General features: G+C 44.4%; 1 protein-coding gene across 4 annotated transcripts in view; it reads right to left on the bottom strand.

Moving 5' to 3' along the window:
- Positions 1 to 16,743, bottom strand: part of PCDH19 (protocadherin 19) — a 142,976-nt gene that overhangs the window by 52,735 nt on the left and 73,498 nt on the right. For all 4 annotated transcript variants that reach the window (XM_020802122.3, XM_020802123.3, XM_020802124.3 and 1 more), the window contains one exon: positions 10,690 to 10,748. In XM_020802122.3, the coding sequence (XP_020657781.3) occupies positions 10,690 to 10,748 (59 nt within the window). The remainder of the gene's footprint in view (positions 1 to 10,689; positions 10,749 to 16,743) is intronic.

Genomic DNA, 16,743 nt, shown 5'->3' with positions numbered 1-16,743 from the left:
ATACTTACTTGCATGTTCTGGCTCTCCACACTCACTGAGAATCAAGAAGCATGGTTAAAAGTGGAAAACAAGTGTCATCACACAACAGAAAGGAATATACTCTTATATCCTTGCATTAGCACCCCCTGCTTATGAGTGGTAACTTCTTCAAATTCCCACCACCTTTATTTTTCTGACAGAATCTCCTAGCGATGTTTACTTCCTCTCACCCACTGTATGTCACCATAGCAAAGGCGTTTTTTTCTGCCCACTCACTCATTCACAATGCCCCTCTTGCACCCTTTGTTCACCGCATACTGTTTCTGGCAACTCCAATTAGGCAGTGGAATTTCATGCTGGGGCCACGAAGATATTTAAAAGGAAAGGGCTCCCCACTCTGACGCTGTTGCCACAACCAGCTCCCCCTCGCCTTCTCCTGCCTGTGACTCAGCCTCTTTCTGCTTCTTTCCGAGGCAGCAAAAACAGATAAACTAGAACCACTTAAATCAGGGATAAACATTAAATTGGATTTCATTTAGTAACCATGGCAAGATTTGGCCCTTAGCTGGATTATTTAAAAACAATCAATTTATTCCAAACTTCATTTTAGAAACAGAATCCTTTTCCAAGACTAACTCATGAAACTATAGGTCTGGAAGAGTCAAATAAGACGATGGAGATTTGAACCTGAATCCCTAGTCTTGGTTTAACACTTTAATCACTATACCCCACTCATTCACGTCCCTCCCTTCCCTGCCATAGGCTTGGCCTAGCGGTATAAATGACACCAGTAACAGCGCTGTCACTGCTCTGCTCATCTGCCTGTCCACTCTATGCGCAGTAGAATGGTACACGTACAGCGCAGCCCTTGCATCTTTCCATGGAAGAGCTGGGTCCCAAATGCCTGGCATCCAGCCAGCTCTTTGTAAAGCGGTGGCCACTTTCTGGAGCCACTGCTGCTTAGCACCGAGGAGAGAAAAGCTGCCGGGTCGCATGTGCTGCTACTACTTTAAGGGCAACTAACCTCAACTGCTCCAGCACCGTAATTGATTTGGGTGAAAAAATTCCCATCCCTGTAGAAAATGACGGGATGAGACCTTAGTCACTGCCCTGCAAGATCCCATTTAAGAAAGACTACTAGCCAGTTAGCAGCAATGAAGACACCAGTCAGCAACCACAGGATGCTGGTGTGAGTTACTCAGCAACCAAATAATGCTGCTAACTACTATCCTTCTGGCATCAACCAACCCCTACGGTCATTTCCTCACAAGGGGAATTCTGCTTTCCCACAGTTCCCCTGTAGAAGATAATGGTAGACCTCACAAGCAAACGAATTCTCTGGCCACTCCTGCCCATTGGCTTTCAATGAGAAGTCAGCTATTGCTCGTGATTTTAATTAAGACTGATTGCCAGAATGGTTACATTTTGTGCACCTGCACACTTGAAAACCGCCGTCTTCCCAAAACAGGATTCAGAGTTTTGGAAGAAAAGCCCATTTCTGGCCACAACAAAAAAATTTAAAATCCTCTCTTTTCTTTCGGCCTGGATGCTAGTCCACAGTGATGCTTTATGCAAGCAAGTCTCTGCATATAGTGTGATTAATCAGGCTGCTCTATTTCCAGCAGCTTCCTGTTCCGCAGCGCAGCAAACTAAATTACTTTTAAATTTATACATCTGAGGGACAAGCACACCCTGAAACATCCTGTGCTGTACTACAGGGCTTAGAAGCACCAGAATGGCCTATTCTGTCTCATTGGAACTGTTTTGGTGTGTCTTATCCGCCATTGTTTTGCTTGCAGTGTCAATTCCTCTTAATGCCAGCTGATCAGCCAGAGACCTTGAGCTTTTGCAGAGATGGCTCATCCATTAGGCAGAGAGAGGTGGCTGCTTCAGTCAGCAGGGTGCCCAGAGTGGAAAAATCCACCACCACTACCACAACCTCCACCCTTGCCTTCTCCCATGGACAGGAGGCTCTGCTGGCATCGATGACAGCTCATTTCAATTGAATACTGGCTCACTGACTACACACCCAGGTCTCTGGGTCTTACTACCATAAATCAGTTCTGAGATACAGTGGTGCCTCACAAGATGATGTTAATTCATTCCGCGAAAAACATCGGCTTGTGAAAACATCGTCTTGCAAAACGCGGTTCCCCATTGGAATGCATTGAAATCTAATTACAGTGGTTCCTCTAGCGAGGAATCCATCCCTGTTTTACCCGGCGGCCATTTTGGAACCACCGATCAGCTGGGGGAAAATCATTGCTATGCGAAAATCGGTAAGCGAAACAGCTTACCGATCATCGCAAAGCGATTTTCCCCCATAGTAAACATTGTTATGCGATCACAAAAGCGATCGCAAAAACATCATCGCTATGCGGATTCATCGTTAAACGGGGCGCCCGTTATGCGAGGCACCACTGTAATGCGTTCCAATGGGGGAGAAATCATCTTGCGAAAATTGTCCATAGAAAACATCATCTTGCGAAACTCGGTTCCCCATTGGAATGCATATCTATTTCCAATGGGAAAAAAATCGTCATCTTGCGAAAATCGTCCATGGGAAACATTGTCTTGCGAAGCACCACAGCGATCGCAAAAACCAATCGTCTTGCGGATTAATCATCCCACGAGGCAATCGTCTTGCGAGGCACCACTGTAGCTCCTTAGGTTTTAATGGTATTATCATGAATTGCTCTACTGATTGTATCCTACCCTGAAATCCGCAGATCTACAATAGAGTGGAAATATTTTTAAATGGCAAATGAACAAATACTTCAAAGTCTTGGGAATTTATAAATGTGTGCCTTTTTGCTAAATCCTTTTCCTGTCCCCAGAGAAGTAAAGCGAACCCCTTCCCCCTCCCATGGGATATCCCGCTGAACCAAGAGCCGCGTGCAGGCGGAAAGACAGAGAAAATCTTGCACTGAGACGAACATTAAAACTGGAACATCTTCAAATGTGCCCTTTCAAAATGAAGATATCGCTGCGGAAGTCCCTTAAACCTCGGATTTAGCCAGCAAGCACACACCACCGAAGGCTAAGGAAGAAATCAATTCAGAAAGACCAAACAGATTAATTAAAGAGTACGGATCTTAAGATTCACACCACAAAGTTAAGGCAGCAATCAGGCTTCTCCAACAAGCGACGTTTTACTGGATTAAAAACACACCAGAGGATTAATAGCTGACATTTCAGTTCTCAGATGATTCCCCCCAATGTTCAAGGCATTTGTGAGGGGAAGGCTGCCTCAGCCCCTCCTTGGCTGGAGTCCTTATCACCTCCCTTTTCCTGAGCTTTATCTCTCAACACCCCAGGGAAGCTCTTTGCCCTTTCAACACAAGGAAGTGCTTTATATTCTCACACCTTCGGTCCACCTAGCCTGGCTTCACTGAGGTAACTCTGCTACCTGAGACTAAACCTGGTGCACGTGTGGAAAGCCTAAAGAAACATCTTACACCAAATTGGATCACTGGACCATCTAGGACAGCATAGTCTTGTCTGCTTGGACGCAGTCCTCCAAAGTCTTGGATGCTGTGTGAGATCCTTTAAGACAGTGGTCCCCAACCTTGGCCCTCCAGATGTTCTTGGACTTCAACTCCCAGAAATTCTGGCCAGCAGAGGTGGTCGTGAAGGCTTCTGGGAGCTGTAGTCTAAGAACATCTGGAGGGCCAAGATTGGACACCACTGCTAAGAAACAGGCTGTGGCACAGCAATTGTGTACTTCTTTGTCACATATTCCAGCTTTCCTCCAAGAAGCTCATGGCGGTACATGTGGCTCTCTTCTTTACTTCATCCTCACTACAACCCTGTGGCCTAGATCAGGTTAAGAGGGTGTGGCTCACTTAAGGCCACATAATGACTCTCAGGGGCTAAGTGAGAACTGGAATAGTGACTCCCATCAGCCCTCCTGTCACTGTCCATGCTGGCTTGGGTCGGTGGAAGTTGTAAGCCAAACGAATCTAGAACACTATTTTTGTCCAGCCCTGCTTCAGCTGGAGCTTCTAGGGTCTGAACCTTAGAGTTTTTACATGCAGTGGCCAGGATTTCTGGGAGTTGAAGTCCAAGAACATCTGGAGGCCCAAGGTTGGGGACCACTGCTCTAATGCAAAAATCATCTAGTCAGTCCACCTGCTTATCCCCCTTGCACACACACGTGTGTGTGTACCTTAACATGTTCTACAAATCAACCATCCACATAACACATTTTAACTCACATTCACCTTTCCAGCAGTAGAGGAGCACATAATAAAGGAGATTTACTCACAGCGTGCCTTTTGTTTCAGTCCCCTTTCCAAAGTCTGGCCAGATTTTGCTGCGGTTAAAGAATTTCCTGCCCCCAAACTACAGTCTGCTGTCCACTTAAGTTTCATGATAGGTGCAAAACAGAAGATAAAGGCAGATTTCTTCTGTGGAAGGTCAAACTCCATATTGGATTGCAAGGAACAATACAATGTAGGAGACAATTTTCTCTAGCAGCCATCACATGATTGTAGTTAAATATCACAAACAATGCAGGCAAACACCTTCCTTTCCCTATTTGAAAAGATGCTGCTCGCATTGTGCTCTTAGAATTGTCATAGTAGTTATTTTATATACATAATGCAGATGAAAGGGAAAATTTAACCAAGGGGATAATCAGATCTTCTGAAAGACTTGGGGGGGAAAAACCCCACAGCACCTGTTAGGCAGTCATTTAGGAATCCACAAATGCAATGAGTTGAGTAAATCAACAGAATCAAAGAGCTGGGACTGAAACACAGTCCCCACTCTCTCCTTCCACTTCCCAGCAATGGAATGGGCATCCGAATTAATGCTCCAGCTTCGAACCAAATACAGTTGTGCCCTGCTTTACGATTGCCCCGCATTACAATGAAACCGCATTACAACGACATTTTGGCGATCGCTTTTGCGATCGCAAAACGATGGTCCAAATAAGCTTTTTTACTTTGCGGTGATCGGGAACCGATTCTTTGCAAAACGATGATTTTCCTACAGCTGATCAGCAGTTTCAAAATGGCCACCGGGTAAATAAAATGGCTCCCCGCTGTTTTCTGGGACGGATTCCTCACTGCATAGGCACAGAAAATGACCACCCTGTGGAGGATCTTCGCTGGTCAGTGAGTTTCCAGCCCATTGGAACGCATTGAAGGGGTTTCAATGCGTTTCAATGGGCTTTTTATTTTCGCATTACAATGTTTTCGTTCTACAGCGATTTCGCTGGAACGAATTAACGTCGTAATGTGAGGCACCACTGTAATCAAGCAGAATATATCCATTTCAAAAATATGTTGTTAAACTGGGGGAGCCATTTTCAAAAGTCAGACTTACGATGATGATAATGATGAGGACGACTGTGGCGACTAAGGTGCCTTCTTAATTTCCTATGGGATGGGACAAAAGACATTTTGTTGTACCCTCTTGTTGTTGTTTTGATTTAAATACCACGCTATTGTGCTAAAGCTCTCCTTGAGAGGTTTACAACACAATTACGCCACCAACAACTTGCCACTCTGGGAACTAATTTTTCAGACCTCAGAAAAATGGAAGGCTCACTCAACCTTGATCCAGTTACCTGAATCCATTTGGATTGAACTAGGTCATGAGCAGCATTGACTGCAGGACTGCAGTTTAATGGCTGCACCCACGCAATCTGCCCTCATAGAAACAGGAGATGGTACGCCCCCTCCTCAAAGAGGCATTTCCCCATGGGTACAGTGAATCATCTATTCAAGGAGTTCTCATCACTTGACCTACGGGTCCATCCTCTATACATTCTCCTTTGTCTCCCATTGTTGACAGTGGTGGGGCTCATAAAGAACAATGAGTATGCTTACAGAAAGGAAGTACAAGAAAGAAGAGAAATGTACATTTACCACATTTACATAAATGGCGAGGGCTGGTAGTTTTAAATTTCTGGGCACTGAGAGGACCTCTCATGGACTATAAATGCCAACATGCTAGTGGAGAGGGCACAGAAGAGGTTGTATTTCCTGAGAACGCTCAGAAAGTTACTTTTATCTCAGCATTTACCTCTGCCCTACTATCGTAGCACCATTGAGAGTGTCCTAACCTATGGCACTCTCGTATGGTTTGGGAGCAGCTCTGTAGCGGACAAAAAAGCTCTACAGAGAACCAGAATATCATCGTGCTCCAGCTATCAACCCTGGATGACATCTTCATATCCCACTATCTGAGGAAGTCACACAACATCCGGAGAAACTCTTCCTGTCCTGCTTACAACTTTTTTTGAACTGTTGCCGTCTGGCAGAAGATATAGAACAATTTTCTGAATAGTTTTTATCCCAGAGCTATAATTGCACTTAATAATGAACTTAAAGACCACCAGCATTGAACAGTTGGACAGTGTTACTTAACCTGCGGTGCAGATGTTTGTGTTCTTAGCAGTGGATTTTTAGTGGGTGGGGATTGTTTGGGTACTTTTTATGTGTGTGCATGTGGGTTTGGTCTCTGGGTGTCTGTGTGAATTTCCTTGTATGTGTATACAGTGGTGCCTCGACTTACGAACATCCCGACATACCACCATTTCGAGTTACGACCAGCTCCGGCTGCAAAATTTTGCTCCGACTTGCAGCCGGAGCTTCCAGTTACGAACAGAAAAAGGGAGGGGGAAGGCAGGGAATTCAAATTGCTAACCGTTGGTAGGCAAAGAGGCTGCTTCTTTGTAATTCTTTTGCCCCAACAGTTAGAGTGAATGCGATCGGAGGAGGCTTCGGACTGCCTGGTAAGGTAAGGTGCTGCTTTCTGCTTTTTTAAAACAGTTCTGGGTGGGTTTTGCAGAGTGCTTTGGGGCTGGGTGGTGGGATTATGTTTCTATGCTGTGATGGTCTTGCTGGGTTTGTGTTTTTGGGGGGAGGTTCCCATTTCCAATGGGTCTTCTTGGATTTGTTTGCTTTTTGGTTTCCCCCACACACACACTTCTGATGGTTCTTACGGGGTTTGTTTGCTTTTTGGGGCTTTTCTTCCCATTCCCAATGAGTATTGGGGGGTTTGTTTGCTTTTTCTTTTTTTTTCTTTTCTCATTTCCAATGGGTCTTGCATGGTTTGTTTGCTTTTTGGGTGTTTTTTTTTCATTGCGGTTTGTTTGCTTTTTGCTTTGCTTTTTTGCATTTCTGATGGGTCTTGAACAGTTTGTTTGCTTTCTGCTTTGCTTTTTTTGCATTTCCGATGGGCCTTGCACAGTTTGTTTGCTTTCTACTTTGCTTTTTTTGTGTTTCAGAAGGGTCTTGCACAATTTGTTTGCTTTTCTTCCCCACCCCCTTCAGCTGGAACAGATTAATCGTGTTTCCAATAGGTCTTGCAGTGTTTTGATTTTTGGGGGGTGATTTTTTTTTCTTCGACTGGAATGGATTAATTGTATTTCGATGCATTCCTATGGGAAATGGTGCTTTGACCTCTGACCATTTCAAGTTAAAACCAGAGTTCCAGAACCAATTAAGTTCGTAAGTCGAGGCACCACTGTACTATGTATATATTTACAATGACAATAAATTTATTTGATAGTTGGAGCAGTACACCAACTATCAAATGGGAGATAATCCCCACCCCCTGGAATGCCCTTCTCTTAGAGACACAACTGCTGCTGATGCTGGAAACAGTCTTTTGCTGATTAGAGATGGGGGTATTCGTATTCGTAGACGAATACAAATATCCACAATGGATTAGCCACTTCTGGCTGTACGAGGGATGACAAGCCTCTCCGCCAGGTCGCACAGTGGCTAATCCATTGCGGAGCACAGCATGATAGGAAGATGCCACTGCGCCCACAGCAGCAGCTGAACAGTGAGTGGACCGTCTGGCTCCATGTGGCTGGACCCTCGTTATTGCCACCTGCAGGGAGATACTCATATTCATCTACAAATACCCCCATCTCTGGTGCTGATACTTACCACTGGTCGATCTAGCCCTAGACCATCAACTCTGACCGGCAGCAACTTTCCAGGGTCTTAATCAGGATTTTCCCCCCTAGGTCTATCTCAAGATTCAAGCTGTATTCTCGCAGCCAAAACAAGACCAGGCAAGAAAGCAAAAAGACAATTTGTGTCGTAAAAAGAAAAGAACAGTCTAGATGGATGATGGAGGAACACTTAAGATTGCAAAGGACAGACAAGAAGCAAAAGTAAAAGATGACAGAAGTAGGATCAGAACACTGAGCTCAGTTTTCAGCAACTGTCAAATGCAGTACATGTGGATTTGCTTAGAACTGCTTTCCTCAGATCCATGCAGATTTCCAAAATTAATTCATTGATTAATATATCAAAATGTGTATGTATTTACTATAACTTCTTCAACTGTTTAATAGCCTTCATTCTAATCCATACTGCCTACCATATGGTGGGAGGAAGACTGCTACTTATGCCAAAGTAGAACTAAGAAGGTGCACTCTTATACAACAGATGAACCTGAACTTAAGCATTTTTAAGCCAACACATTCTTTTCATTCTTTTCATTTATATTCCACTTTTTCTCCAAGAAAGGGACTCAAGGCAGTTTAATAAATAGGTTTAAAAGGATACCGCTCAAAATAGAACATATTACAATAATAAAACACAATTAGATTTTTAGAAATTGGTAATTAAATTGAAAGATTTGTATTAATGTGAAGATTGGAATTTTTTTTCACATTTCTCCTAAATTGCTGCTAATACTCCAGATTCAGAGAGAGAGAGAGAGAGAACAGCGGAACACAATAATATTCAAATTAGAGTTAAATTAAATGCAAATCATGAGAACATCCATGTGTTTTTATGGATTATAGATGACGTGCGCTATGTGAATTACAAAGACATCCTGTGACACCAATAGAAAATCATAATTCTAGAGGATGCATATCACAGCAAAATTAACAAAGATTCTTGTATGCCTTTGAGGATGGTGACTTGGGTTCAAATCCAGACTAAGCCATAATGTTCACTAGGTGAGTTGTAGGTTTTTTTAACCCAATTATTTAATCTCTGTTTCATAATAACCTGTTTCAAAAGGTTGTTTTGAGAATAAAATGGTCAGGAAGAAAGGCACATATGCCATTCTCACCTCAGTAAAACCGAGTCGGGATGGCATATATACAGTAATCTTTTGCCTTCCGGTTGTTATGGCTTATGACTCCCATCAAGTCTGAGACAACATAAAAAAATGTGGAGACCATAGTTCTGGATCATTTGGGAGACCAAAGATCACCCACCCTTGTCTTGTAAAAATGGGTGTTAACAGAAGTAAGGCATTCAGGATGGTAAAGATAACCCTTTTCAAATCCTGGTCAGGTCGTCCTTTTTTTTCCTCAAAAAGTACCAATCAGCTACCAATTTCATCTCAGCATTTAAACAGGCAACACCTCAAAACCACTCAAAAAAAGAAAAAATATCCACCTGCCTTCCTGCCCCCATTCCCACAACAATGTTTGCTAATGTTGACCATGGCATTGACTGAATGTTGATCAGTCTTGGGAACCGGATTGCATTTAAAGGTTAAAAAATAATGCATTAAGGAAATCATAGTTCCTGTGATCTTTAAAGGCAACACTGAGGGATAGCTTCAAAGATGCTGCAAGTATTTTGGGCTAACTTGGTACTACTTGACTATATCAGCCATTGGCTTACTTGGTTGCATAAAACTGTCTTTTGTTCACCACATCAGGCTGTTAGAAAATGAGATATGCGCCCTCCCATGCCTTAGTACTGTAACATGCGATTAAGCTGGCATGCAGTTTAGAACGCTGTTGTTTTCCATCAAGTTCTCCAGGATACCTATGGCCATCTTTAAAGCCCTCCAGATATAGCCAGCCAACAATTCCCATCAGCCATGGCCTCTAGGGCAGATGGGAGTTGGCGTCCAACAATTCCCAAAAAGCCACAGGTCCCCCACTGCTTCTTCTGTTATTAAAGGACTCCTTGTTATTACAACTCTATTTAACAAACTGGGCTTCACAGGCTCCTGAAACCCAATCAGAAGCCAAACCCGACGGTTCAATTCCCTGCTCTTGCATATGCAGCGTCTGCTACAGGGCCGGAGCGCAGATAAAAGAAGAAATAATCAGAACATATTTTTGTCCACCGAAAAGTGCTACAGAAATGTTCGTAATTATTATCAACACATTCTCTGGGGACCAAATTCATTTCCTCGTTTATGCTTGGATGAAAGCGGGCCACAGACAGATTTATTTTAATAGCAAGGGCGGGAGGGGGGGAAGCAGAAGGTGATGGTTGGCAATGAACTGCAACAGAAATGTTGTGGAGGGCTGAGAAAGAAAACATCAACAACCCAGTTACCTATGAGTTCTTTTAAAATAAAATTAAAAATAAACCCTTTCATAGCAAGGAGCTCTTTCCAGCCACATCTATCATTTTATTCTCGTGCACTGAAACAGAATAAATTCCTGCGAACTTTTAAGTTGTCAGGGTAACAGGGTTCTGTCTAACTCTGTGCTACTTCCCTGTATGAATGAGGCACAGCTCATCAAAGGCAGCCAGGAAGGGGGGGGGGAGAGAGAGAGTGTTCACGTTTTCTACAAGCCCAAAGAAGTGCGATCTTAATAGGATGCAAATACCTTTCCCTTTCTCGCAAGCCATATGAAAAGATTCTGCACGAAATAACCAAGCAGAATGTACGGCGCAGGACAGGGATGGCTAAACAATACAAATTTGATTAGAAATTGGAATGCTCCTCCCTCCCTCCCTCAACTACCCAACATACCTTTTTATCAAATGTGCTCTGCTGTTCACATAGTTGGAATCGAATGAGTAGTTTTCAGTCTAAAAGGAACAGAAGAAAATGCAGTTACACACCATTTGGAACAGCCAGGCAAACTGATGCAGAAAGAACTTGGCAAGGGCTAATTTAGAGCACAGCCACGTGAGCAGCTCCACGGCGGGAACACCTCTTCATCTACACATGGCGCAGGTAGAACAAGACACCCAGCAAGGGTATCTGTCAAGCGACTCCAGGGGTCCGGGTTGTCCTGTTTGTAACGGTGTGCAGGAAATCAGTCTGCGCAGCTTTTCAAGTATCAGCAAAGTTCATCTATTCATCTATGGAATTTGTAATGGCCAAGATGGAAGCATCGGTCTCTCGGTGAGACGGCTTCCAAAGGAAATTCAACAAATCATGGAGGAGAAGGCTATCAATGGCAAATCAGTGCATCTCTGGTCAATGGCAGCTTCTCATGTATTCAAACATATAAGTCCCTTCCGATTCACCTTATTGCTCTGCGCTTTTCATTCAATGACACACATGGCCATTGACATTTATTTTTCTCTGCAACCTTCTCTAATGGACAGATTTTGTATGCAGTTCTAGCCACACCATTCACCAGCACATGCACTTGGATATGCGTTCTTCCCTAATGCATGCCTGTTTGTATCCATAAAGTATGTCCACTATTTCTGAGCACAGAATCCCACCACAAAATTTGATAAGGTGCACAATCCAAAGGATAGCTGTGTTCCACCCCACTGATTCATCCGAGACCAGAGAAATTAGGTGAATTTGCTTTAAAACAGAGACAAAAGGCATTTCTTCCATGTCCAGTCTACTAGTCACGATTGGTTGTATGTGCATCTAGGTACATAGGCAACACATGCGTTGATTTAAGCTATATTTGATTAGTGAACCAGAATACAGCACCTAATCTCAATGCAGAAACTCACTCATCTGGTTATTTGAGCAAAAGGGAAGCATGAATAAGCACCGCTTTTTAATGTCTGGTTCCCCCTCATTAATTACGCCTACAGTAATCTTACAGATTTTTTTTTCCTATCGGATATGCACAGTAATCTTTAGCATGATGTTTGAACAGCTTATCTTCACAGTGTACATGCATTATGATTTGCCCACAAATTGTTGGTGCTTTGTTTGAAGGGGCTGTTGATTTGGATGAGTCTGCGATGCAGCTGTTTATGATTTTGTTTTTCATACATTGTTCAAAAGTAAGGGGGAGGGAAATCTTTCTTAAGCACCCACGTTATCTAAACTGTGTGAAGGGGCAGCTCCCTTATCCCTTTTTTCCCAGCCCTCTAAGCTGATGCTTTTAGAAGACTACAGGGAATGTTGTCATTTGGCTAAACTTGTGAGGACTCCAGGATTTCATTAAGGACTCACCTTCCATCTCTTCCCCCCCCCCCCCAGCAGATTGGGGCAACTTCCAGGAGGGTCCATCCACTGAACCTATCTTATTCTCACTGTGATCCTACCATATTCTGGTGGTAGGAAAAGAGAAGGGTTTTCCTTTAAAACAAAGCACATTCTTCACCAGGGTGGGGAACTGGTTTTATCCCAAGATCCCGATTCGGTTTCAGAGGAGTTGGGTGGGGCCAAAAAACAAAAGTGAGGGACAAAATATTTCCGCATGTTTTAGCTCAACAACCACAAGAGAGGAATTTCAACTGCTTGTGAAAGGGGAAAATACCTTAACAAAATCTGGGAAGCTACTAAATCACAGTATCATGGAAACAGAGTATGTCCATCTGGAAACCCCAGAAGGGCCACATCACACTTTCCCCTCCAACCCAGGCTTGAGGGTCTCCACCCATTTTAATGGGGCATTTCTGCATTTTGCTGGAAACATAGCGGCCAAATTGGTGGAGGGGAGCAAAAAAATAGGACAGGCTGTGGGTGCTCCTCAGGGATTTGTCTGGGTCCCCAGATCCAGTTCAGGGTGATCTGAGCCTTGTCCAGTTCAATATGTGCCCCAGATTCAAACAATTTTGGAAAATCTCCTATTAATTTACACTGCAACACCCAAATAGTGGCATCCTTTGTTTTTCCCCTGATGTACATGAAATGTCCAGATGTGATCGATTTTAAGGAGGAGTATGAACCTGCTACAGCATACTGTTATTGTTATGGACAATCAAGTCAGAACCAACTTACAGAAACCCTAAAGGTAAAGGTTCCCCTTGACATTTAGTCCAATCGTGTCTGACTCTAGGGCGCATTTCTCCTCCCCTTCTCCAAGCCATACAGCCAGCATTTTGTCCAAAGAATGTGGCCAGCGTGACTAGACACAGAATGACATTACTGTCCCACCGAGGTGGTACCTATTTATGTACTCGCATTTTTACATGCTTTCAAACTGCTAGGTTGGCAGGAGCTGGGACAAGCGATGGGAACTCACTCCATCGTGTGAATTTGATCTTACGACTGCTGGTCTTGTGACCTTGCAGCACAGAAGCTTTTGCGGTTTAACCCACAGCGCCACCACCTCCCTTACAGAAACCCTAGTAGGGCTTTAAAGGTATGTTAAACATTTAAGGAGTGGCTTTCCCATTTCCACATCTCCAGTGAGTTTCCATGTCTGAGCAGGGATTCAAAACCTGCCGTCCTGAGTCCTCGTCCATTACTCGACCCCACAACATCACACTGGGTATCATTCGAGCTCAAGGTACCTTTAAAATTAGCTTTCTTCAAGGGGGAAAAAACCCCATCTGAAGCAATTAGTGCTGCATCTTACACAGCCTGTGCTCCGGTTCCGAATCAATTTGTAAATTGGCTTTGCTTAGCCTCAGAACCAGATCTGACCATGCCACTTTGATCCAGGCTTCATACAAGTCAGCTCAAATCAAGCTGATTTAGTTAATAATCTGGGCTTCAGACGAAGCTGAGGGATAGCTCTATTCAGCACGCTGCATTCACTTCTAGGAAGCATAGCAATTTGATGCTTGACTGGCAGTCCCCCCCTTAGATCTCTCCTGCCAAGATCAGCCTGGGCGCTTTCTCTTAAAGATTCTACAGGGCAAACCACCCTCTCCCCCCGCTTTCAACCTGACAAGCCATTGCTTGACCACAGCACTTCAATTCACCGTTCCCCAAGAAAGCATCTTCTCTGCTCTCAGACTCTTAATCTATCTCTGTGTGTGAGTGCATGGGCGCATACGCCCATGTGCAAACACATTTCTGTGTTTTCCAATGCATTTGAAACCCCAGACCACGCTGGTCCTTCCACAACCGTTTTTTGCCGAACGGCTGGCCGACAGCCACAGAACTGTTTGCATCGGAAAAAAATTAAACCCAGAAGAAAAGCAAATGCAAAAACAGTGGCCACACTCTGTTACAAAAACTAATTGCTTTTTAATTCCCTGACAGACCTGGTTTGTGTTGCGTTGATTTGACTGAAAGTTCAAAAGGTGTTTTCTTATTAGCGTATAATTAGCTGCTAAAATATTTACTGCGTAGATATGTAAATGATGAGCAAGGCAAATTCCAAACTGGAACGGGGGGGGGCGAAGAAGGGGGGGACAAAAATAGGAAGTGGATAATGCATAAGGTGGTGGGGTTTTTTTAACCCTTTTATTTATTAAACATGGTTACACGGAGAGGTCATCTAGGATTTTTCACTCACGCAAAAGCAAAACTAAAAAAAAATCTCTGCACGCAACCTGAAGGGCACAGGATGGGTGGGTGGAAAAGGGCAGATCGGATGCCCATGGGCCATGAAATATTCCAAGCGGCTCTAGGGCTATATCATTGGGCTACCACCTTTTCTGTCCTGTTTTTATGAGTGGGGCCCGTGCACTCCGAATGGCATCTCTCGGAGCTGCCCTGACGTGAGATTTCACTGCTAAATAAGGTGAGCAGAGACATGCACCTTGTTTAAAGGACAGACTGTGCAGGGGTGGGTGGGATAATAGGGGGACCACAACTTTGGGAAGGAATATAGCAGCAACACACCAACAGGAAATGAGGGGGGCCACAGTGGGTTGAACAACAACAACAACAACAGATGGACCCAGACTTTGAGCAGACCTGCTGAAATCAAGGGGGAATTAGGTAAATCAAGACTAACTGAACACCCCCTGATTTCAAGGGCTTCTCTACAGAATAACATAATAACTTTTCTATCTCTTGCAGGCTCCAAGACAAAGGCAGGGCAACTTTCCCCAGCCCCCAGATCGTTCCTTCAATGGCTTGGGCACTCATTATGGACAACCCCAGCTCCCCAAAACAGTCCCTCACAGCAACCCATTTCGGCCTAACAAGTTCTCTGGAGAGAAATGCTTGCTTCTTTCTTTCTTTCTTTCTTTTTGGCCCCCATGGGCAGGGTAGCTCTCCAGAGAGTCCACCTGCCCTCCATCTTCCTCTGAAAGGGTCCTCGAAGTGAGGCAACTAGCGAGCCATTTCTCTGGAGAGCATGTATGCCATACATCGTGCTCTGAAGAACCCCACAGAGAGCAAGGGTAAGCACGAAGCAAAGGGACAGTGGACTTTTTAATCTAAGCTGTAGAAGACTCCAGGGGATACTAGTTCTTCTATGCTTTAAACAGCAGGAGGAGTTGAAAAACTGAACGGCTGGATAGCTCCGTGGTTTAGGCATCTGGCCGCAGAGCCAGAGTTTGAGCGTTTGATTCCCACCTCTGTGCCTCCTTGACCAGGGGCTGGACTTGATGATCCATAAAGGTCCCTTCCAGCTTTGCGGTTCTATTAAACATTAACCACAAGCAAAGCAAGAGCATTTCCACTGGCGACTGTCCTTACCGCCCTTTCTTCCTCATTGGGCAGAAGGAGGCAGGAACAACTTTATTTACTGGGCCATGGCGTCAGATAACCCAAACCAATGGGAAGCCTGCTCCTGCGCACCGAAAGGGAGACAAGGGCAACCGTGGAGTGATTGAAATGAAGAAATATAGCTGTACTGGGGGGTGGAAGGAAGACATGACCGCTGGAACGTGGAGCCAGAGATAGACGTATCAGTGAGTGGACAACTGGCCAGCCCTGCCAAATGTTTCCCCACTGACCCGCTTGGGAGTTGGCTACAGCAAGACACCAGCTCAGCAAGAGTCTCTGAGATGCCCACCAGAGAAACATTTTGCTATTTGAAGGTGGCAGTGCTGCATCTCCGGCTCTCCTGCCTGCTGTGGTCATTTCAACCCGCCTTCCTAGATGGGCTGGCTCGATTCAATCCACTCCACAACAGCCTTCCCCGTTGTACCCCTTTCTCCTACCCGCCTTCCTTCCCCTTTGTTCTAAGCAAAAAACAAAACAAAAAAACCTACGTATATTGTACCCTTCCCTCATAACCAAATTGATTTAGATTTCTCTTTGCTCGACATTGCCTGGATTTACAACATCCTTTTGCACCTGGGTTGCAGCCAGTCAAGGGCATTCCGTTCTTAAGAACTGGCTGTATCCCCCGGTAGTGTAGAGTGGAATATACGATGTTCAGTTTCGAAGTCTGGGCACTACTCGTGACCATCCTCTTAGCCATATTCCAAAGGAAAATTCAAAAAGGCAACCAGTTGGGAAGCATCTATATCCACAATGTTCTAGCTATTTTTATTGCTACCGAGAGGAGGTCCTTTGTACCAGAAATGTTTTTCTTTTCCACTCCCCAGTCAGAGCCAACCCACCCTGTAAAAACTGTGTGACAATACAGATAGCTGCCCATAATGCATTGCTGCTGAGGAAACCCATCTCTGTCCCATAGCTACTGTGAGGACTGCAAGCTAAGCATTGACAGAAAACGGGAGCAAGGAGTGGTGGCCGACAATGTCATCGTTCCTGCCTATCCCAAACTCCTGGAAATCTGATCCTACAAACTTTAGTCCTGCTACACCAGCTCTCAACCAATGGCATGGCTAAAGTTGTTCTCCTTCACTACCGACAGCTCAAGGTCCCAACACATCCTACACTCTGCCCTTGATTAAGGATGCAATGTTTGGGTTTTTGTGTACTCCAAATACCATATTTTGCCCAGACATCCTTCTCAAAAGAAAAAAAGAAAAAGCACAGGAGCAGGAACAGAAAATTCAGGCT

This window comes from Pogona vitticeps, chromosome 11 (assembly GCF_051106095.1).
Source record: "Pogona vitticeps strain Pit_001003342236 chromosome 11, PviZW2.1, whole genome shotgun sequence".
Classification (NCBI taxonomy): Eukaryota; Metazoa; Chordata; class Lepidosauria; order Squamata; family Agamidae; genus Pogona; species Pogona vitticeps.
The sequence above is the reverse complement of the archived record's forward strand: the minus strand, read 5'-3'. Positions and strand labels throughout refer to the sequence as shown.